The sequence below is a fragment of the Bos taurus genome, chromosome 11, assembly GCF_002263795.3.
Source record: "Bos taurus isolate L1 Dominette 01449 registration number 42190680 breed Hereford chromosome 11, ARS-UCD2.0, whole genome shotgun sequence".
Lineage (NCBI taxonomy): Eukaryota > Metazoa > Chordata > Mammalia > Artiodactyla > Bovidae > Bos > Bos taurus.
The window spans coordinates 55664767-55688351 of record NC_037338.1 but is presented as its reverse complement, the minus strand read 5'-3'; the positions used below and the strand labels follow the sequence as shown (position 1 = coordinate 55688351).

Sequence of the window (23585 nt, the reverse complement as noted above, 5' to 3'; positions counted from 1 at the left end):
GATGTATAGAACAGTCTTTTGGACTCTGTGGGAGAGGGAAGCGGGGATGATTTGGGAGAATGGCATTGAAACATGTATAATATCATATATGAAACGAATCGCCAGTCCAGGTTTTTGATGCAGGATACAGGATGCTTGGGGCTGGTGCACTGGGATGACCCAGAGGGATGGTATGGGGAGGGAGGTGGGAGAGGGGTTCAGGACTGGGAACATGTGTACACCCGTGGCGGATTCATGTTGATATATGGCAAAACCAATGTAATATTGTAAATTAATTAGCCTCCAATTAAAATAAATAAATTTAAATTAAAAAAAAGGAGGTGACTTTGTCTTCTGCCTAATGCCTACACTTGATGAGGCCATCCCGGGGCCCCGCCCTGTCCTTCCTGCCACAGAGATGGTCTCCTTTAGCATGGCAGCAGTAAAGATGGAGAAAAGCCTAGGGAGTCCAAATTTACATTGAAAATAGAACACTCAGGACCTGCTGTGGAATTGGCTATGGGAGCTTAGGGAGTGATGTGACCGGTTCACATCTGAGGTCCTGTCTCAGCAAATATGTACATGGTGGTGAATTTACTGAGATGGATGAAGACTGGAAAGCGGCCAGTCTTCTAGCAGTATCAAGTGGTATCAAGATATCATAGTTAAATACATTGATTTTGAGATTCTTATAAGATATCCATGTAGAACTGTCAAATAGCAGAGAGATGAGGGGAGATCAAACCTCATCAAATCATCAGCATGTAACTGATATTAAAATCCATGGGAATACTATGAGATATTCATCTCAGAAGGCCCATACATATGATTTATTTTTATCTCATTAACATCATTTTAACTAGTTGCTGTTTCAAACTCTTTCAAGAAAATTTAGAAAAGAAGGGAAAAAAAGGCACATGGCCATCTATCAGCCACAAAAACGTGGTACTAATATTTTGGTAGATTGCCTTTCAATTGCTTATCTTCATATTTTGACATTTATATTCATGCTATACATATAAGTATGCATGTTGTATTCTTCTTTTTACTTATATTACCCATTTTATTAGTTTATGGAAACTTCTTTTAATATCTACATAAAGAGTCCGGGGACTTCCTTGGTGGCTAGGTGGTAAACAATCTGCCTGCAATACAGGAGATATGGGTTCAATCCTTGGGTCGGGACGATCCTATGGAGAAGGGAATGTCTACCAACTCCAGTATCCTTGCTTAGAGAAATCCCTAGACAGAGGAGCCTGGGGGGCTACAGTCCATGGGGTCGCAAAGAATCAGACATGAATGAACAACTAACACTTTCACTTCATAAAGAGTCCATCACATGAGACCTTCAGTAGTTTACTTAACCAGTTCTTCATAACTCAGCATTTACATTGTTTACAGTTTTCTTCCATGTGATTAAAAGTGTTTCTAAAAATATCTTTATGGAAAGAATTTCCTAACTTCTATTTCTCACTTTCATATTTAGATTTTCTTATTAGTGTAGATATCCCAGAATGGACTATAAAATTTCTGGCCAGGCATTCTGGAAGTTAATTAAGACCCTTTATAACTTCCAATGGCACTGCCTAGATTGTCCAGTGTAAAGGATTCCCTCACATGTTGGTTCCCTATTTATCTGTGTTGAGCTTTAGGGCTAAAAATAAGTTGCCTCGGTTTAGAAATGTTGTTGACTGGCATTGATCCATTAGTCCCTAAGCAGAAGGGGATAGATTGCTCAATTGTTTACTGCTTTTTTAAAATAAATTTATATATTTCATTATTTTTAATTATTTGAGTGTTTGTTGCTGCTTGGGGACTTTCTCTAGTTGTTGTGAGCAGGGGCTACTCTTTGTTGCAGTTCACAGGCTTCTCATTCCGGTGACTTCTCTTGTTGCAGAGCACAGGCTTTAGGCACATGGGCTTTGGTAGTTGCAGCCCTGGGGCTCTAGGATATGTGGGCTTCAGTAGTTGTGGCACACAAGCTCAAAAGTTGTCACACATGGGCTCAGTTGCCCCACATCATGTGGAATCTTCCTGGATGGGGGATCGCACTCATGGCCCCTGCATTGGCAGCCAGATTCCTTTCCACGGGGCCACCAGGGAAGTCTGATTGTTTACTTCTTATTGTCAGTTTGTCTTACCAATCCTAGATATCAAATATAATGTGCTTGTCTCGGAATTATTTTGATGGAAAAAAAGAGAGGATGAGATTTACTGTTTCCGGGTCATCCATCTATTATGCACCAACTGAGCAAATAGGAATAGAACCCCAGTGGTTCAAATACCCTCTAATGATACATTTTGAAACTAGAGAAATTTTCTCCCAGACATGCTCAGCTGGCAGTCCTGCATGGCTCTGAGAGAACAGTATTGCCTTTAATATTTCTAAAAATACTGTGAACATTTTCTTAACAATACTCTTTAAAGCTGAAAATAAAGAGATTCCCCAGTGGTACTATTTTGACATCCAAAACTTAGAAAGCAAATCATCTGTGATCTATTTTCTTTATTATTCCCTAAACTAAAATGATAGATCTGCCATCAAGAGCGTTTTTTTTTTTTAAACTGAACCCCATTCTGAAAATGATAATGAAGTGCCAGTGATGCAGTAAGCAAAATCAGACCAGTTTGATTTCCCATGTTTGTAATTGTAATTGATTATGGAGGCAGGCGCAGTGTCATAAGATTGAAGATTGGGTTTTCCATCTGCTGATAACTAACTGATCCATGCAAGCCACTTATTTTGTTGGTGGCTCAGGTTTTACAGTCTTGCAGCATTATTTATTGGATGCATTTTTATGAGCCAGACATTGTGCTATTGACTGAAGAACCACTGAACAAGATAGCTAGGGCTCTTTGCTCTCATTACACTTACAGTTTAGGAGAAAGACATATACTTATATAAATGCAGTAAAACATGATGCATTTTAATGATTGGAGGGAAGAGGGCCTTGTGGGAGCAGCTAGAAGGAGAGGTAGCTTAGAGAGTTGGATGGAGAGTGGGTTTTCAGGAGATGGACCCCATCAAGGGAAAGGATAGGCTGGAATAGGGAAGCTCAGATATTTCACATGGGAAGAGCAGTATGTACAAATTCTTGGCAGCTAGAGAGAGGAGATAGTTTCTAAAATATATGTAGAAAAAATATTTCTTCACTTGTTTTCCTACACTGACATGTAATTCTTAAATTCGTATTGCATTTTTAAAAAGCTTTATTTACTTTTAATTGGTGGATTAAATTAAAATTTTGTGTTGGTTTGTGCTGTTCAACAATGTGAATCATTCATAATCATAATATAATCGTTCATAATTATAATACTCTTTAAAGCTGAAAATAAAGAAACTCCCCAGTGGGTACTATTTTGACATCATATCCCCTTCCTATTAAGCCTCTCTCCCCTTCCCCCCATTCCCCCCTCCTAGGTCATCACAGAGCACCAGGCTTGGCTCCCTTTGTTATTTAGCAACTTCCCACTATCTGCTTTACACATGATAGTATATATATGTCAAGTCATCATATATATATATACTACTTTCTCAAGTCGTCCCACCCTCACCTTCCCCCACTGTGTCCACAACACAACTCTCAACTAAGTTCATCAGTAGCATTTTTCTAAATTCCATATATATGCATTAATATAGAATACTTGTTTTTCTCTTCCTGACTTCTTTCAGCCTGTATAAGAGGCTCTAGTTTCATCCACCTCATTACAACTGACTCAAATTTGTGCCTTTTAATGGCTGAGTAATGCTCCATTGACTAAATCTACCACAATTCCTTTATCCGTTCATCTGTCGATGGACATCTAGGTTGCATTCACACCCTTGCTACTGTAAATAGTGCTGCAGTGAACATTGGGGTGTACATGTCTTTTAGAATTGCAGTTTTCTCGGGGTATATATGCCCAGTAGTGGGATTGTTGGGTCATATGGAATTTCCCAGGCACAAAATTATTTTACGTTATGATTTTAGGTTGGTAACTTAAATAATGTATGTCATGAAATGAGCATCTCGACTTGGAATTCGGAGAGTATAAATATTTTATATTGTTGTTCAGTTGCTAAGTTGTGTCCAACTCTGTGACCCCATGGACTGCAGTACGCTATGCTTCCCTGTCCTTCACCATCTCCTGGAGTTTGCTCAAACTCATGTCTTATAGTTCTACTTTTTTACCTTTGTATTGATCAATACAAATTAGATTTAGTGACATACCAATACCACATGTAGTCATTACACAGCATCTTATAAACAAAGTAAAATATTAACTGAATACAAATAAAATTGATGTGGTCCTAGAAGTCTGTGGCTCTAAGCTCTGTTACAGATACTTTCATGGCAAGCTTCACATTTGTGTTTTGCACACACAGGAGCTGAAGGACCCTCACTGTCGAGATGAGATGGCAGCCGCTCGAGGGGCTCTGAAGAAGAATGCCACAATGCTATACACAGCCTCCCAAGCTTTTCTCCGCCACCCAGACGTTGCTGCCACCAGAGCCAACCGAGATTACGTGTTCAAACAAGTCCAGGAGGCCATTGCCGGCATCTCCAATGCTGCTCAAGCTACCTCTCCCACCGATGAAGCCAAAGGCCACACGGGCATTGGGGAGCTGGCTGCGGCTCTGAACGAGTTTGATGTAAGCATCTGGGTGATGTATCCAGAAGGGAGTATGTTTTCACTGAGAAAACGTATTAGGGATGAAGGGATACCAAGATAGTATTGATTTACCTCTTTTGGAGGCTTATAATAGTAAGATATGTCACTCTTACTAGGAATCTGACATCTTGGTAGAAACCTAGTACTAGTCTTTGAAGGAACTGACAATTATATTTAAGAATCTGATTGTATTCAAGCAGAAACCCTGAATACTGTAACTTTCCTTACTGTTATAGTAAGGACAGTTTTTAATTTGCAAGTTTATCTTCATTATTAAGGGTTTCTGCTATGGCTCAGTAAGTAAAGAATCCACCTACAATGCAGGAGACATGCAGCTTTGATCCCTGGATCAGGTCAGGAAGATCCCCTGGGGGAGCAACCCAGCAGGCTACAGTCCAGAGGGTCCCAAAGAACCAGACACGACTGAGCAACTAAGCACACAGCACTTCATTATTGAAGAGGCAAATGTCCTAGGCAGTGTAGGTGTACAGTACCCGTATGTTGTGTCTGAGTAAAGGATTGCTCTCAGTTTCTTGATTTTTCAGTCCCTGGCGATCAAACTCCATTGTTCTCTCATCCTATCCAGGATCCCGTTCTTTCTTGCATCAGGACTGCCTCACCGCGCCCCAGGTGGCACCTCTGTTAGTCCCCTGAATGACTCACATTCTGAACCTGCTGTTTCTAGGGGTGTGTCCCAATGAGGGAAGCAGTGGAAGGAGGGCTCAGTGAGCCTGGGTATATTCGAGGCAACAAAATGAGCTGGAAGGATGTCTGTCATCAACGGTCCAGGCTAACAGCTCTCACCACTCTCTGGGTCAGGATATGGCCCATCTGTGAAAAGTTGGAATTCAGTTGAGTTTATCCCATTTTCAGTGAGAGCCTATATGTGTTGTGAGCTACAGACATTTGTAAATAAGTAGCATCTGCTTTTAAGAGTTATGCTTTCCTATAGAGGAGAAAAAGGACAAAGAATGAACCAAGACTCTAAATGATAAAATACAATGTAACAGAAATTCACAGGAGAAAAATCAGTTATTTAACAGCTGTGTAAAAAAATGATGATTTTGCTCTTGGATATGTAGACATGAATTTTTGGCAGGAGATGATTGACTGCATGTTAGAAAAGAGGACCAGGAGAAAATGATAATTAAAGGCATGGAAATGGATGATACAAAGGAGAGATAATTATAACACTTTATATACAGATAAGGGCTTCCCTAGTGGCTCAGTAAAGAATTCTCCTGAGATGTAGGAGACCCAGGTTTGATCCCTGGGTGTGGAAGATCCCCTGGAGAAGGGAAATGCTACCCATTCTAGTGTTCTTGCCTGGAGAATCCCATGGATAGAGGAGCCTGAAGTCCATGGGATGGCAAAGAGTCGGACATGACTGAGTGACTAAGCATGCACACATACCCAGATAATAGGCATACACAGATAATTCTTCCCTGTTTTCACAGACGGCTCTCCTCTTTCCCTTATTTTTTTAAGTTAGTCAAAGAAATATATATATACATATTGAACTCAGACTATGTATTATTTCCAAAGTATTTTATAAGGATTAATTGTAATAAATTTCAAGTATTTACCAGAAATTGGGCCTTAATATGTAGTGTATTCACAAAGGTTTAGGAGACAACATAAAATTCATTAGAACTAATAAGACACTTCAATAAGTTTATCAGTTTTAAAATAAACATATAAAAGTCACTAGATTTCCATACTGTAAAAAAAAAAAATGAAATAATGGAAAAGAGATCCTGTTTACAAAGTGAACAGTAAAAACAATACTTTTATTTTACTAAATTTACAAAATTATTATTTTAATACTTAATTTTATTTATTTATAGATGCTAGAAATAATCCTGATACAGATATAGAGGACGTAAGAGAGGAAATTGAATTACTCTACTAAGGGGTGAATGAGTGAGTGAAAGTCGCTTACTTGTGTCCGACTCTGTGACCCCATGGATGGTAGCCTGCCAGGCTCCTCTGGCTGTAAAATTCTCCAGGTGGGAATACTGTAGTGGGTTGCCATTCCCTTCTCTGGGGGATCTTCCTGATCCAGGGGTAGAACCTAGGTATCCCACATTGCAGGCAGATTCTTTACCATCAGAGCCACTAGGGAAACCTTTACCAGGGGGAAGTTTTCCTTTTTGGTAAAAGATGTCAGGATCAGAGGTAGGAAAAACTGTTGACCATATCAATTTTTGTAAGATTCATACAGTCCTTATAAGAATTCTAGGAGGGTGTTTTTTTGGAACTTGATAGAGTGATGATAAGGGTTTTTTGTTGGTTTGTTTTTCTGGAATATGAATGGATGAACCCACAATTTAAGGAAACAAAAGTGAGTAGGTCATGCACTTAGATATTAACACATTGTAATGCCATATTTTTAGTGAGTACATTAGACAAAAAATGTCTCATCAGTTAAACAGAATAGAAAATTACAGTGTCAAATACAAAATTATTTCATGAAATGATGCTTTTTTTTTTTGGAAATGGTGCTTTTTAAAATTAAGAATAGGTAGATTATTTAGATTTTGATCAATTGCAGTATAATCATAGTTTATTTTATAATAAAAAAGTAAACAGTAAAACCTAAGTGAGGACCTGGTAATAATGTAGAGGTGCACATACAGAGGACTCTCTTGAAGGACAGTCCAGACACTTCAGTAGCTGCCACCTTCTTCCCAAGAACATGATGCCTGCAGCTTCCCGTTCTCATTCTATCTCGATGATTTTCAATAAAAGGAGCCTTTGCTGCTGCTGCTGCTGCTGCTGCTAAGTCGCTTCAGTCGTGTCCGACTCCAGAGTGCCTGGGATTCTCCAGGCAAGAATACTGGAGTGGGTTGCCATTTCCTTCTCCAATGCATGAAAGTGAAAAGTGAAAGTGAAGTTGCTCAGTCATGTCCGACTCTTAGCGACCCTATGGACTGCAGCCCACCAGGCTCCTCCGTCCATGGGATCCTCCAGGCAAGAGTACTGGAGTGGGGTGCCATTGCCTTCTCCGAAAAGGAGTCTTTAGCCACAGTGAATTTAACAATCGAGGCATCACTGGGTATTATACCTTTAGACTCAGAAGATAAAAACTTAAGGCCATATGGGGAAAATCTATTAGTAAAATATGTTGATATACTTTCCACCTGTTCTAATAGGGTGGCATCTTCTCATGCTGGACAAGTAAGGCTTTGGGAAATTAACACATGAATATAATAATTGAAGTTATTTTTAAAAATAAAAACTGTCTAAAAAATTAACTAATTCACTAATTATATTTTGTTAACTTTATATATCATTATACATATTAACTAGGTGGTTTATTCTTACATTAAGTATATGTAAACTAAGTCATTGTATATTCTATTAGCTACGTGTATTAACCAAATAATATTCTATTATTAAATGACTATTAGTTCTCAAGCTATGTAAATTGCATAAAGCATTATTTAATGTCTAAAATTTTGTTTCTCAGATGTTGACAAAAATCAACATGTGGAACTGTCTCAATTAGCAGTAGAATTAGATACTAACTCCATTTGGTGTGGATCCCTAAAAACAGTTATTTAATAAATGCAATTAATTTCAGTACCTTCTCAAAAGTAATAATGCTACCACTGGTGTAATGCTACACCAAAAAATCTGGATAGCACTTAATGATATTGGAAATTTTCTCACTAAAAATAATGTTCTATTGCTCTTTACTTTGTAACAAAATTACACATTTCTCTTCCATATTTACATAATGAATATTTTAGCATTTTTTATTTCCCAGGCATATTGGCTTGAAATTAATTTAGAATTCACAGGCATCTGTCTTGAATTCTAAATGCTATTCTCAGATATTAAACAAATTGATATTACATTGGACAAGAAACTCACTCAGACTTCCTGTGATTTACTTTTCTGGTAACATTCCTTCCTGATGCTTGGTTTAATGCTTGCCAAGGTAATAGGAATTTGAAAAAGTCAAACAACTTTGAGATTCTGAAGTAAAAGGAACCATATAAATAGAAAATACATTTTCAGTCGTCTCCTGATGTTGAAGTCCATTTCATAATAATAGTCATCATTGTGTCAAACAGTTTTTCAAGAGGTAGGATGCAGAAGTGGCTTTGAGTTTCTTAGTAAATTAAGTACAAGGGAAAAATTAGTATTTTTGCCTTCATCTAAAATTATAGGATTGATTTTTACCTGGGTAGTTATAATTAGATCTCAATGATTGGTGATTGATTTTCTGGTGCTGTTATCCTGTCTACATGAATAGTTGCTGTAGTGATTTATCCAATAAAAGACTGAAGTAAGAAACCTGGTATTTTAACAACTTGAAACTGTTAAGACAGTCTCTAATGATACAACAGCAAAAAGTAAAATGACTGCTAATCAGTGGCACTATCAGCCTCTATTTAAAACGTGGCAGTTTGAGGTAGTTAATTTTATCTAGTGAAACTATCTACTGGGGGATACTGGAAAGAGCTTAGAAAAATGTAATGACTGCTCAGAAGTAAATCATGTTATAATGTCAATGCTGACTACTGGAAAACTTTCAAGAATGGGAGAGAGGAGAATGAAAAATTATTCCTACAGAATTTCCTTAAAAGAAAAGAGAACATACCATATATTATTTTCTGAAACTTTCTTTTATAGATAAAGATGCTTTCCAAATATGGAAATTCACACCATTCATGACCTAGTCTTTAAAATCAATAGCTATTTCTCTTTTATTTTCTTTTAAATCAGACAATTCCTCTAATATTAATTTCAGATTCCTCTCATCTTAAATGTTCTGGTTGTGTTTTTGCTTCTTTCTTCTCCCATTTCACTTGAGAATTTGCTTGATTAGTAATTCTATTTTTATTTCATGTTCAGTTTCTTCTTCTGCACTTGTTCAGTCCCCTCAGCCTATAGGAAAATGTATTCTATAACCAAAAAAGAAAATGAAATAAAATTGACTACCATAATTAACCATATTCTCATATTTCCCCCCCTTTTTTTTTTTTTGCTTAGTGTTAAGGAGTGATTCCAATCTACTTGCTGCTTACTGGCTATTACCTCTTTCAGCTTGTCATCTGCTCCTGTCTCTCCTCTATGTCCTCATATGTCCACTATGTCTGAGGATCTCGGGGGACCCTGCATTCATGGAACCTTTGCACTCTTATTCTCTAGTTCTTGACTGCTTCAACTTTGGAGGGAGGAAGGTGTTGAATAGTATTAACTATACTTTCCCTTTCATTGTATTACTTCTCATTTGCAAGATTTAAATCTGTGCCTGAGAAGTAGGACAGTCTGGTCACAACCACGTTGAGCTGAAATGTCATCATGACATACATACTCTATGTGAGCTGTCACTTGTATTTCTGCCTAATTTTTCATACCTCCCATCTACTTTCTCATGTTTTCTTCTTTTTTTCCTCCTTCTATTTAAATGTATTTTCTTTTCTTGATCTAGTTTCAGTTTTCTCACTGATCTGGTGTTCAGTGGATGGAAATGTTGGAATGTGAAAGTGAGAAATGATGTGACGCCTATATTACAGGTGGATGAGGGTGGCAAGGGAATGTAATCCGACATGGTGAAGGGACTGAGTGGGAGAGAATTGTCACTCCCCAGGGAGCCAGTGCTCCAGTGTTCACTCCCTAGAGTGACTTCAACTGTGTGCTGGTCTCAGGGGGTGCACTCATATTCCAGAATGTCTAGTCCAAAGAAGGAGGTGAAGCAGAAGGATTCCAGGTGGCAGCAGTCATTTCAGGACACCAGCTCCTGAAATGGGGTCATGGAGAAAAAGTTTCTGGGTATCTGATAGTAATAGCAACCCTGGATTTGGGTTTGGGATCCAGTTGGAATATAGCTCCAGTGGAGAGCTGGAGGGTTATTAGATCACTTAAGTCAGAGGCCCACATACCTGACTTCAGAGATCTGTGTTGAATGAATCTGAAGAAGTAGTTTCTCTTTTGACCCCCTTCTCCAAATATCATTCTTTGTCTTTTAGAATAGGAAATTATTTGTTATTATTATTACTAGGCCCAGATAGATGCTCCTGGGCAAGTATGGGTCCCTTAAGGACTCATGAACCAAAATTATGACTGGCTCATGGATTCTCAAAGGGTTTTATTGCTTCATGATTTCTACAACATCAGGTAAGCAGGGAGGCCACCATGAAAAAGACATTTTACTGAGCGTCTTGTTCAGTCCCTTCCCAGTTCTAACCCTCCCTTTTGCTGTGGAAATCAACATAGTTATTTATCAGAAAGGCTTACCCCAGGCCTCCTCTCCTTCTCTGATGTTGTGTACAGTCATTCCTACTGAAATCTGGGAACCTTCATGTTTGGCTAAGAAGATAAAAAGTTTTCTGTGTATTTCTTTACATGAGAGTGAGGGTGGAGAGAGAAGAGGAACAGACCCCATCAGAATACTATAAACACACTGGCAGGAAAGGATTAGCAAGGTGGACGCCAAATGCGTAAAAATGAAAGCCAGTAAGCATGACCGCTTAGCTTTTGGAAAGCAATTTCAGATTTCTAATTCAGGTACTAATAAGATAGGGCAGACAAGCTCGGCAATTTTCTGCTTCTCTGAGTTCATGCCAATATTTTTGAAGGCTTAATGTCTGTACAGTTATATGTGTTAATTTTTAATGCTTTTTTTAAGTATTAAGTGCTTAATACTTAAAAATGCCCTCTACTGTATTCCTATGAGGTGATTCCCACTTAATGGCTATTGGAAGTAGCCTAGGATTTTGGTGAGAGCTCAGAACTTGGATTCAGGTATCTGGCTACTACTTCAAACCCTGTAAGTAACTAAGAATATGTGAACTTAAGTTACTGAGATAGCAACTCTAGGCCTTGGAATAAGGTTTCAGTATAGGAGAGCTAAGAGAGGTCATGAAGGTGTAAAGGAGAAATGCTTACTGAACAGCTATAGTTACTGCAGTGTTAAATGCTGCCATATCATATACACCTACGTGCATAGTAGGCACCTAACCTGTGTGTGTGACAGAGATAAGATTAGGAAGAGTGAAATCCAAGAATTCCTGGAAGAGGTGGTGCATGAGCAGGAATTAACATGATGAATGTGAATGAGAAGGTTTCTCAGACAGAAAGAACATCCTTGCATGCAGAGGCATGGTGGGTAAAGTATGTGTAAGCTATTTGCTTCTGGAGCCCAGGGAGAAATCTGGGAGGGAGCTGGAGGAAGCTCCCTACAGGGCTCCAGAAGCTGGAGGAAGCTTCTGGGGCCCTGTAGACCATGCAGGGGGCTGGGCTTCAAACTGGAGGCATTAGGGAGTGGCTGGTGATCTAAGCAGAGGGACGCCTGGTCAGATTTGTGTTTTCACATATCCCTCAGGACTTCCTCAGAGAAGGCAATGGCACCCCACTCCAGTACTCTTGCCTGGAAAATCCCATGGATGGAGGAGCCTGGTAGGCTGCAGTCCATTGGGCTGCTAAGAGTCAGACATGATTGAGCGACTTCACTTTCACTTTTCACTTTCATGCATTGGAGAAGGAAATGGCAACCCATTCCAGTGTTCTTGCCTGGAGAATCCCAGGGACAGGGAAGCTTGGTGGGCTGCCATCTATGGGGTCGCACAGAGTCAGACATGACTGAAGTGACTTAGCAGCAGCAGCAGCAGGACTTCCTTGGTGGCTAAGACAGTAAAGCGTCTGCCTGCAATGCGGGAGACGTAAGTTCAATCCTTGGGTTGGGAAGGTCTCCTGGAAAAGGAGATGGCAGCCCGCTCCAGTATTCTTGCCTGGAAAATCCCATGGACCGAGGAGCCTGGTAGGCTATAGTCAGTCTGTGGGGTTACAAAGAGTCGGACGCAACTGAGCGACTTCACTTTTGCTTTTGGCTGCAAGGTGGAGAATGGATTTGAAAAGGGCAAAGCTGCAGTATATGAGAGTGATTAGAGTGAGAGGTTATGCATGTCAGTACATTGTGGGAGCAGAAATGGGAAGAAGTGTATGTATCTGAACCATGTTGAAGGAGCATAATCAATAGACCTTGAGAACCATACTTCTTATTTTCATATATCCAAATAATTAATGTAAGATTTAATTATTCAAACAAACAAACAAGCAAACATTTTTATAATTCCAACTGGGACATCTTGAGAACTTTCAGCCCTTTGTGGGATATTTGATTTTTTATATAATATAACTTTCTTGCATTGATTTCTTTTTTTCCCTGGCTTTTAATTTACAGTCCCACCAATATGACTATTAAATGCCTAGTAATTTATGGATATATATTTTGAATTTTTTTAATCCAAATTCTACAACATCTAGGATTTTTCTAATTTAGTTTAAGCTATTTAGGTTTAAGTGAAAGTGAAGTCGCTCAGTTGTGTCCGACTCTTTGCGACCCCATGGACTGTAGCCTACCAGGCTCCTCCATCTATGGGATTTTCCAGGCAATAGTACTGGAGTAGGTTGCCATTTCCTTCTCCAGGGGATCTTCCTGACCCAGAGATTGACCCTGGGTCTCCTGCATTGTAGGCAGATGCTTTACCATCTGAGCCACCAGAGCTCCAAATTAGCATGCGTTTATTAGTGTTTATTTTACTTTTAAAAAGCAACAACAGACTATTACAGTGGAGAACTATTAAAGTGGAGAACTTTTCCTATGTGTTAGGACATAATATCAGTAACTACAAGGTAGAAGACCCAGCAAGTCTCATATCTTCTCCCTATGGACTATCTCTGAATTTATCTGCCCTGGTTTCACTCTGGAAACTAAACTCACCAAAATAGCCTTGCTACCCAGAAACAAGCAGTGGTGTTTTTAGCATTCTTTACTATGCACTGACATCTGGTGGTCAAATAGAATATTAAGTCATACTCCAGTGAGTTTCTTTCTACCTGTAAGTGTAGCACAAACTAAATCCATCCTACATGGTCCAAACTCAGGGGATGCAAGAAGGTGCAGTTGGCCCTCAGAGAATTGTTAGTCTGCTTGTGACACCTTTCTGTACACTAACTTTATGCAATGGATGTTGCATTAATCCGTTTTTGAAGTTTGTAACCCTGGGGTGGCAGTAAAGATAGATACAGATGCAGATTATAACAAGAGATGCTCAGGGCAGGTGGAGAGTTTGGGGTGGTTCTGTTGGCAGAGCATGAGGCAGTCAGCCAGCATCTGGGACAAGGTATTCTTCCTGAGCAAGAAAGCAGAGACCCATTTATCTGGCTTCATCATTTATCATTGAGAAATCTTATTCCGGAATATTGATACCTCTCATATCCTCTTGCTTCCAAGAAAATTTAACTTTTTTAAGGTGTAATAAGCCTAAGAGTATTTCCTGATAGCATCATTTGCTTTTATAGTATGTCTTATTATAATTACAACAAGGAAATATCCCAAGGCAATTAAATTTTCTCTTCTACATTTCAATTAGCAAACATAGAGCTGCAAAAAGTCACTGAGCAAATAACAGAATGAGATTTGAAATACCCTTCTTGAAAATTTCGGTTCAAATTCTCATTTATTTGCCTCCCTGACGTCTTTAATCAAAAGTGTTATGTTTCCAATCTGGTTTTATTTCTTTTCACAAGGGGAAATGGGAGAATCTGTATTTTCCCCAGGATAATGATTTTCTCTATTAGGAACATTGATTCTCTGGATCTGAGCTCATCTTTATTTCAAATAATTAGCACTAAATCTAATAGTGAATACTAATGTAATTGATTATCATATTCTAAACTGTCTAAATGTATGATGGCAAATATTTTGATTATCATTTATTTATTAATCATACTGTAAAATTTGGGAACCAAGCAAGTCTTTTTATCTAGTGAACTCTTAAATGGTGAAAAGTGTGATCAATTTAAAATGTTTACTTCCTTAGTCTTATTTTTCTTTATGATTTCTTATGTTAGAAGTGCTTGTCTATACTTAGCCCTCCAGATTTATACCTCCCCCTTCTCGTGTGCTTCCTATGATACAGTAATGACAATGTGCTTGGTACTCATGGATAAGATTTAATTTGATTCTGTGGTGAAGTAAACACACACACACACACACACACACACACATACACACATACACACACACACCCCTCCTGCCCCTAAAAACACTCATTTGGATTTTTCACCAACCAAATTCCTTAACACACTTCTGGAACTTCTCCTGCAGCGTATCTGGGAAGCTTCGCTATAACCTGTTGAGTCCCATTGCTCATTTCTCCACATGTTCTCTGATGCCCTGTTTTGTTCTGATTATACACATGCATTGAGCGAAGGCTGTAGGGAAATGGTTACCCGCAGATGTACATGACAGTAAGACGGGAAGGTGGCTGAGGTAGTGAGAGCGTAACTGAGGCCCTGCTTATCTTCTGGTCATGCTGGCTTCCCTCATGCATCATGGAACAGCATGGTGCAGGGTGAATGAAACAAGCTTATGTCTGAATCCAGACACGAAAACTCTTCCCTCTGTGCCTCTGCTTCTGGGTCTATACAGGGAGTAATAATGTTGACTCCTCAAAAGTGTGACAGTAATTTTATGGTATGAACATTCATAGGTGCCCAATCCATGGTAGGTTAATAACTTTTTCCTCTTAACCCTACTTCTCTTAACAGAAATGTCAGCCAGACATCTTCTAACCAAAGTTAGTGCTAAACCTGATGCCTAGAAAAGCCTTAGGAATCAGGGCCTGATTGAAAAGTTGTTAATTAATTGACAGTAGCTATAGATACAGTAGACTTCCTTGGTGGCTCAGACGGTAGATACAATAATATTGTTCACTTTCCTGCAGCCATATCCACACTGTCACGCACAGCAACTTCCAAACAAGGCTTGGCCAAAGCATAAGCAATCTTAAAAAAATTGTATTAGTGTTTTTTATTGAAGTATAGTTATTTTACAATGCTGTGTTAATCTCTGCTCTACAGCAAAGTGGTTCATATATATATATATATATATATATACACACACACATACACACATATATACATCTGAATATACATATATGGGTGTGTGTGTGCTATGAATTTTTACCCCCTGTATTTATTTCCAAAACTTTTTCTCACTAATATTCCTTAATTAAAAAAATATTTTGCTTGAAAAAAAGTGAAACTATTTACAGACATATTGCAAGTATAAAGGATACCACATATTCTCTACTTAGATTCACCTATTCTTAACATTTTACTCCATTTGCTGTGTCCTTGTCATCTTTCTCTCACTTAGGCACACAAAATCTTTATTTTTGAAAGGTTAAAACCAATCTTATTTTACACATGCACACATATACATGTGCACACACAAACAGCAGAGAGTCTTTCCTAAATTATTTCCATTAAGAATTACAGATTTATAAAAGGGGTGCCCCCAGAGTACCTGTACATTTGCTAGTTTGCCTAGTTCAAAAATTATTACTTTATTGAAGGGTTGTAGTTCCAACAAAGTCTCCCCAGATATTGACTTTTCACAGTAATTACCAGGAAAAACTGTGTCCTTGAAACTAGATGGTTACATAAAGTAATCACTTACTTAAGTCTGACTAATTCATGCCCACATATTCTCAATTTTAGTGTTTAAAAAATACTAAATAAATTTTGTTCCCGGTGGGTCATGGTATAATATTGAATACATTCTTTTAATCATTTTATAAAGTTTGATTTTAGAAACGTTATTTAAAATGCTAAAAAAATAAAAAGTGCTTTTCAATTAGGTCAGTATTAAAAAAACTTGACATTTTAATGATAGAACACTATCTATTTATCCTTGATAGAGAGACAGGGAGAGACCCACAGAGTCCATTCATTTTGAAACTAATTCCCTACTAAGATTTTCTTTTCTTCATCACTCTATAAAACTTTGAAGTTGGAAAGGGTATTCAATGTCATCCAGTTTCATTTATCATGAGTTCTGAAGTCTCTACTCCACACGCCTGGCAGTGCCTTCTGCCTTTGGAGGGCATTGCTGGGAGGAAATCATTGGTGGCCATTTCTTGTTCTGTTTTTGGAAAGCGCTGAATGTTAAAGACGAGAGTTCTGTCTCAAACTGAAATTTCCAGAGCAAATGTCCAAAGCACTTAACCTATCATGATTGCTAGGCTTTACCATATTTCACTATGGTCATAAAGTCTTATTTCCTCCATTAGATGGCTGGGAATTCCTATGTCCCTGCTTACCAGTTTTCACATGAGATCCGTAGTTAATAAATATTTTGGGATACTTGAGTCTGCCAGAATTTTGTGTCTCATCTTGACAAAGACCTTTTAAGTGATTTCCTTTCCAGTCTTCCAATCTTCTTCAGCCCATTTTCTCACATTGCCACTAAGTTGTCTTTCGAAAAACCGGAAGCTTCCCTGTCTTTTTTCTGGTCTACTGACACAGGAGAGTTTGAGAGTTCCCACTCACTACATGTCAAACAGCTGCTTTTGATTGGCCTGGAAGTAAAAGAAGCCATTGGTTTTCATGTTTCAGGTGGGACTGTTTTGATTGCCTCCTGGCCTTCCCTGATGGTTAAGCAGGTCTGTAAGCTTTCAGACTGAAAGCGACTGAACTGAACTGAACTGAAGCTTTCATTTCCCATGGGTCTAATGAGGCCATGGTGGTTTGCTGCGAGAATTAATAAAACATACAAAAACACTTTGTAGACTGGCTGACATAAACACTAAATAAATACTAGTTATGGTGCTGGTGAGAAATGGATGCCTTTGTATTATTATCTTTCGCAGTATAAAAATAATTTAATTTTAATTTGTTTTTTTTGAAAATGATCTAAATTTACCTATTTGGTTGTAAGTTAAAAATGTTTCAAAATGTGTTATTTTAACAAAGTTTATATTGTAAATCTAGTTAATATGGACCTAGTCCTCAAAGTAGACTCTAAAAATTTTATATATTTACAATCAAAACTAAATAATGGTCAGACTGCCACATACTTGAAAATGTAAATACAAGCCTCATTACTGGTGAATCATGTGCTGGGAAATAAGATATAAGCCACCTGTGTGTCTTTGGCCCAGAAACTTCAAACAAACTGTTTTCTAAATCATTGCCAGTAACTTTGATTTACCATCTATATCTTTTGCTAATGTCAACAGCAATCCCAATTCTGCAGTTTGTTCTTTGTTGTCATTTTCAGCTCATTATGCTTTTTGTTTATGGTTATACATTTATAATTATGCAAAAACCAGTTGTACATAGATACATTTTCTCAGAGAATAATTGCTGTATGTTATAAAATCATCACTCCCTAGTGACCACTATTTACTTTCCTAAGTAAGGAGTAATTAATTTAAAACCAGCACTCAGAGTCAATGTCTGTGTACAGGGATGGGCTAGGGGAAGTGGGGAGAGATCCTTTGTAATTCATTAGCAACTTTCCATCTCTGTGCTCTACTTAATTGCTTTGCACAGCCTTGTATGTTATAGTAAAGAAAGGCTAATTTTCCTATCAGTTAAGTGGTGCCAGACTAGAGCAGAATAGAGAATTCTAGGATGCAAATAACTATGGTAAAACCCTGCACATTTTGACTGGTTTAAACTCAAGCAGTTCAGACCCTCTGCCGTGTAACTCGGGCTTTCCACAGGCTGTGTGTGCGGAATAGAGATAAGTGGTGGAAGACATGGCCAGTAATTTGTATATTGCTGAATGCTGGTGAGGGTGGAGATTAGGAGGTACAGAGTAGAACAAGGAGTCTTAGCAGTGAAAAGAACATAGCAAATATAGATAAGAGTGAAAGAGCCTAAAAGAACTGAGACCAAGAGGAACATACCAACTACATGGAGTGCAAACATAGGTAGATAGCATTTATTCAGGCAAGAAAGCTAACAGAGCTGCACTTTCTTAGATGGCAGATTGCTCAGAAGTAATAGGGCTTCCATCTTTCATGACTCTCCATATGAAGGTTTTTTTGTAGTTACTGTTTTATTTTATTTTACTAATTGGAGTATGATTACTTTACAATGTTGTGTTAGCCTCTACTGTACAATAACAGGAATCAGTTACGCTGCGCTGTGTTTAGCTGCTCAGGTGTGTCTGACTCTTTGCCACCCCATGGACTGTAGCCCGAAAGGCTCTTCTGTCCATGGGGATTCTCCAGGCAAGAATACTAGAGTGGGTTGCCATGCCCTCAACCAGGGGATCTTCCAAACTCAGGGATCGAACCCAGGTCTCCCACATTGCAGACAGATTCTGTCTGAGCCACCAGGGAAGCCCAAGAATACTGGAATGGGTAGCCTATCCCTTCTCCAGGAAATCTTGCTGACACAGCTTGTGGAAATCCTGAGTTACATGACAGATCTTCCCTCAGGAGTCAAACCAGGGTCTCCTGCATTGCAGACAAATTCTTCACCAGGTGAGCTACCAGGGAAGTCCTAAATCAGCTATATGTATAGATATATCCCGTTCCCTTTTGAGCCTCCCTCCCACCTCACCCCCTCCATCCCACCCATCTAGGTCATCCCAGAGCACTAAGCTGAGCTCCCTGTGCTATACAGCAGCTCCCCACTAGCTCTCTATTTTATGCATCCACATGTAAATCCACGCATTTACATGAACAGTAAAAAGAAGTAGTGCATTTGTTATCACGTGTTTTAATTCATGTTCTTTTAAAAGGTATCCCATTAAAAAAAAATTGTGGTAGCAATTTTACTGCTGATACTTAACATGGTCTTGTGCATAGTTGGCTCTCAAGAAACGTTTGTTGAATGAGAGAAAGAAGGAATGTGTGACCTATCTGCAGGAGACCAGAGGAGGCAAAATGAGTATGTCAGTTTAGTTGAAAGGGTTATATTAATACTTACTGTTCAAACCTATTTACATTTAAGAAGGAGAGAAAGTATTGATGGTGCAAAATTGCTGACAGTAACAACAAAAACAAAAATGTGTATTTGACCTTACCATGTGCTTTGGGTTTAAATCAATATATCTTAGATTTTGATAGATTTAAAAGTCATCAAGTCATCGAGCCACCTGCCTTAGAAGCCTGCCACTTGTGGAGGTTTAACTGCCCAGGTAACTGTTTTCATGCTGAGGCATCTCTTTCCTTAAACTGATTCTTCCTCCAGGTAACATTTCCTTTAACTTTCTAGAATGACTCTATTGACTTTTTTTCCCCTTGCCTCTTTGACGCTCACATCTCCCATCTCCTGGGCTTGCTTCTCTTTCCAGCCACTTAAGTGTGTTTTTCCCTCTAGAGTTCTATCTTTACTCTGTTCAGTTTTCACTAAAGAACCTCCAGGCTTGGCTGGTTGGGGTCCCATGCGCTTCAAGCCTGTTTCTCTGGTCCCAGCTTCTCTCTGGAGCTCCAGACCGGTGTCCATCTGGTTGTGTGACATGTTAATCTGGATAACATCTAAGCATCCAAATGCTCTCAAACTAAACATAATGTTTTTCCCCTGTCAAGCCTAGCCTTGCTTTTAGTAGTTCTTATTTTAAAGTGTGACCTTTATGCAGTGAAGGTACTGGCACCCCACTCCAATACTCTTGACTTGAAAATCCTATGGACGGAGGAGGCTGGTAGGCTGTAGTCCATGGGATGGCAAAGAGTCGGACACGACTGAGCGACTTCACTTTCACTTTTCACTTTCATGCATTAGAGAAGGAAATGACAACCCACTCCAGTGTTCTTGCCTGGAGAATCCCAGGGACAGAGGAGCCTGGTGGCTACCATCTATGGGGTTGCACAGAGTTGGACATGACTGAAGGCAATGGCACCCCACTCCAGTACTCTTGCCTGGAGAATCCTATGGACGGAGGAGCCTGGTAGGCTATAGTCCATGGGGTCGCTAAAAGTCAGACACGACTGAGCGACTTCACTTTCACTTTTCACTTTCATGCATTGGAGAAGGAAATGGCAACCCACTCCAGTGTTCTTGCCTGGAGAATCCCGGGGATGCGGGAGCCTGTTGGGCTGCCGTCTATGGGGTTGCACAGAGTCGGACGTGACTGAAGTGACTTAGCGGCCACAGCAGCAGCAGAAGTGACCTTTATAAATGTGGTTATTCAATCTAGAAAGCTGAGAGTCTTACCTGCTTTCCTCTCCAGTTAATCTTAAACTCCTGTAAATTCAGTTCCTTTTACAATTTTTGGCTGGACACTCTCTCCTTCATGTTTTATGACCACAGTTTATTCAGGTCCATGTTTTGGCCTGAACCATTGAAATAACCTGCTCACTGGTTGTTCTGCCTGCTCACCTTCCATCCCATTACCTCTGATGGTCTAGCTTTACCAAAATGCAAATCAGATATTATGTTTTCTTTACCAGTGAAATTCCATCTCTGGAATATAGTTTAAAGTTCTTAGCATGGCATCAGATCATTTCACTAGGACCCCGACTACCTCGTTTATCTCAGATTCTCTTTTTTCTCACCTTCTGTTCCATGTCCTGTCATAATTAATGTTTGTTATTCTTCAGATGTACAATTGCTCTTTCTTTCACATGTTCCCTCTTGTGACGCTTTCTTTGAAATCTTTGCCTTTTTTTTTTAGTTAATTTTGTATTTTATACTGAAGTATAGGCAATTAAGAATGTTGTTATAGTTTTAGGTGTACAGCAATGCTACTCAGCCATACATAAACATGTATCCATTCTGAGCAGAGTTTCATGTGCTATCCAATATTTTGTTGGTTATCTGTTTCAGACATAATAGTGTGTACGTATAGGCTTTAAACTATTCTCAAAAGGTATTTTTATTTATTTATTTTTTTGATAATCAGTATCTCTTTATTATTTTCTTAAAATTTTTTTTATTATTATTATTTACTTTACAATATTGTATTGGTTTTGCCATACATCAATACGCACCCGCCACGGGTGTACACGTGTTCCCCATCCTGAACCCCACTCCCACTTCCCTCCCCATACCATCCCTCTGGGTCATCCCATTGCACCAGCCCGGGTGCTTTATTCTTTGAAACTGTCTCTAATTTTCCTTTTAACTAAACCACTGTCCCTTTTATGTTACTACTAGACATTGAGTATACTAGTAGTAAGTGTATTATTCTGTTCCCAGTTCTGTGTCTACAGATGTGAACACCAGAAGGACAGAGACCAGGTCTCATTAATACTTTCATCAGTATGGTGAGCATAAACGTTTGTTGAAAGGATTCACAAATGAAAATGCTTACTGTTTTGATCTTAGTGGCTCACTAGATTATCCTCCAATAATTTCTTCTTAGCCTCCTGCACTGTGGCCATATCAATTTCCCCAGAGGAGATATGACACTCCTTCATAAACATTCTATTGTGTTCCAAAGGGCATCCATTATCTTCTCAGTTAGGTTAACCCTTTTCGGATGTCTGTGTTCCAGTGTTATACAAAGACTCTGTATGATTTAAAGTATTATCAACGGATGCACATCAAAATCCAGACTTCAAAGGAGAACATAACATCCTCATTAAGTACAAAGAATATTTGTCAGGCCATGCTGTGTTTCTTGAAAAGCAATTAACGTATTGCACATTATTCCTGTGAGAGGCAAAATGTATCTTTCTCATCTTAATTTGCGTACTTAAAAGTAGACAGAAAAAGATAGATGAGTTTACACTCAAGGTGTATGCATTTCCCTCGTGGCCAATGAACCAATTTCCTTTTCATATTTGCAGAATATTGATACAATTATTCTTTCATCAGACATGAAATCTGAGTGTATAACCGGTTTGTGGAAATCACCTAGTAATTTATTAGGTTGATAACAGCAATTAAGTCATAATTGCTTCTGAGAAATATAAATTGACTTTCTGTGTTAAGTGGATAATTTAACATTCCAAATCACAGACATAGAGTGTAACTAATTTGAGGGATAAGATGTTTGTTTTTCCTATTATTAAACTTAGAAAAATTTAAACCATTGACAATCCAGTAACTAATTATTTGGTTGCTGGATTATTGGGTTCGTGTCACTTCTTGATTCTTTTCTCAGGTTGCTTGCCATTTTTACTATTTAAGGATATATGGAGGAGAGGATTTTAGACAGAAATATAACATGTGGATAAGCCCTAGTTTTTTTTAAATTATTTAAAAACATTGTTCTTGTAAGTGAGTAAAGTGAAAGTTGCTCAGTCATATCCAGATCTTTGCGATCCAGTGGGCTGTAGCCTGCTAGGCTCCTCTGTCTGTGGAATTCTCAATCTGTTAATTGGCAAATATTTATCAACTACTTATGTGCAAAGCATTCAGCTGGGTGTAGTAGAAGATACAAAAATGTGGGGGAAAAACGTCCTAATTGGTGGTCTCTTCCTAACCCTCTGTTTCTCTCTCTGTGTTAAACACACATACAAACACACAAGAGAGAGACTACACACACACACACACACACCTCCCACTAATGATGCATAGTAATGTCAGACAAGAAGACAAGAACCAAATGGGTAAGCTGGATGATAAATGACAAGGAATTAAATAATGGGACTTAAGAAGAGAGTCTTGTACACAGAGAGTTGAAGATAGTCTGCCCTGCATAGGGTCAACATGGGCTTCAGACAAGCAACAGGGAGGAAGGTACTAAAATATTCAGTGCTGTTGTTTAGTCACTGAGTCATGTCTGACTCTTTGCGACTCCATGGACAGTAGGCTGCCAGGCTCCTCTGTCAGTGGGAATTCCCAGGAAAGAATATAGAGTGTGTTATCATTTCCTCTCCAGGGGACTTTCCCGACTCATAGATAGAACCTGAGTCTCCTGCATTGCAGGAGGATTCTTTACTGCTGAGCCACCAGGGAGGCCCACAATTTTCAAAAGAGAATTAATATCATAGTGCCCATTAAAGCATATGGAGGTGGCATGTGGTACTCAGGCACCACTTCGTCTCAAACCAAGAGTTTCTAGGGAGAGTCCTGGGAGATGACATTGAGAGGCAGATACTGCCATTAGACTGGAGAGAATTTTGAAGGTCACTGAGACTTGAGAGTCCTTTGGACTGCAAGGAGATCCAACCAGTCCATTCTAAAGAAGATCAGCCCTGGGTGTTCTTTGGAAGGAATGATGCTAAAGCTGAAACTCCAGTACT

General features: G+C 38.9%; 1 protein-coding gene across 4 annotated transcripts in view; it reads left to right on the top strand.

Moving 5' to 3' along the window:
* CTNNA2 (catenin alpha 2) overlaps positions 1-23585 on the top strand; it is a 1361081-nt gene that overhangs the window by 471824 nt on the left and 865672 nt on the right. For all 4 annotated transcript variants that reach the window (NM_001372104.1, XM_010810060.3, XM_010810059.3 and 1 more), the window contains exon 6: positions 4346-4612. In NM_001372104.1, the coding sequence (NP_001359033.1) occupies positions 4346-4612 (267 nt within the window). The remainder of the gene's footprint in view (positions 1-4345; positions 4613-23585) is intronic.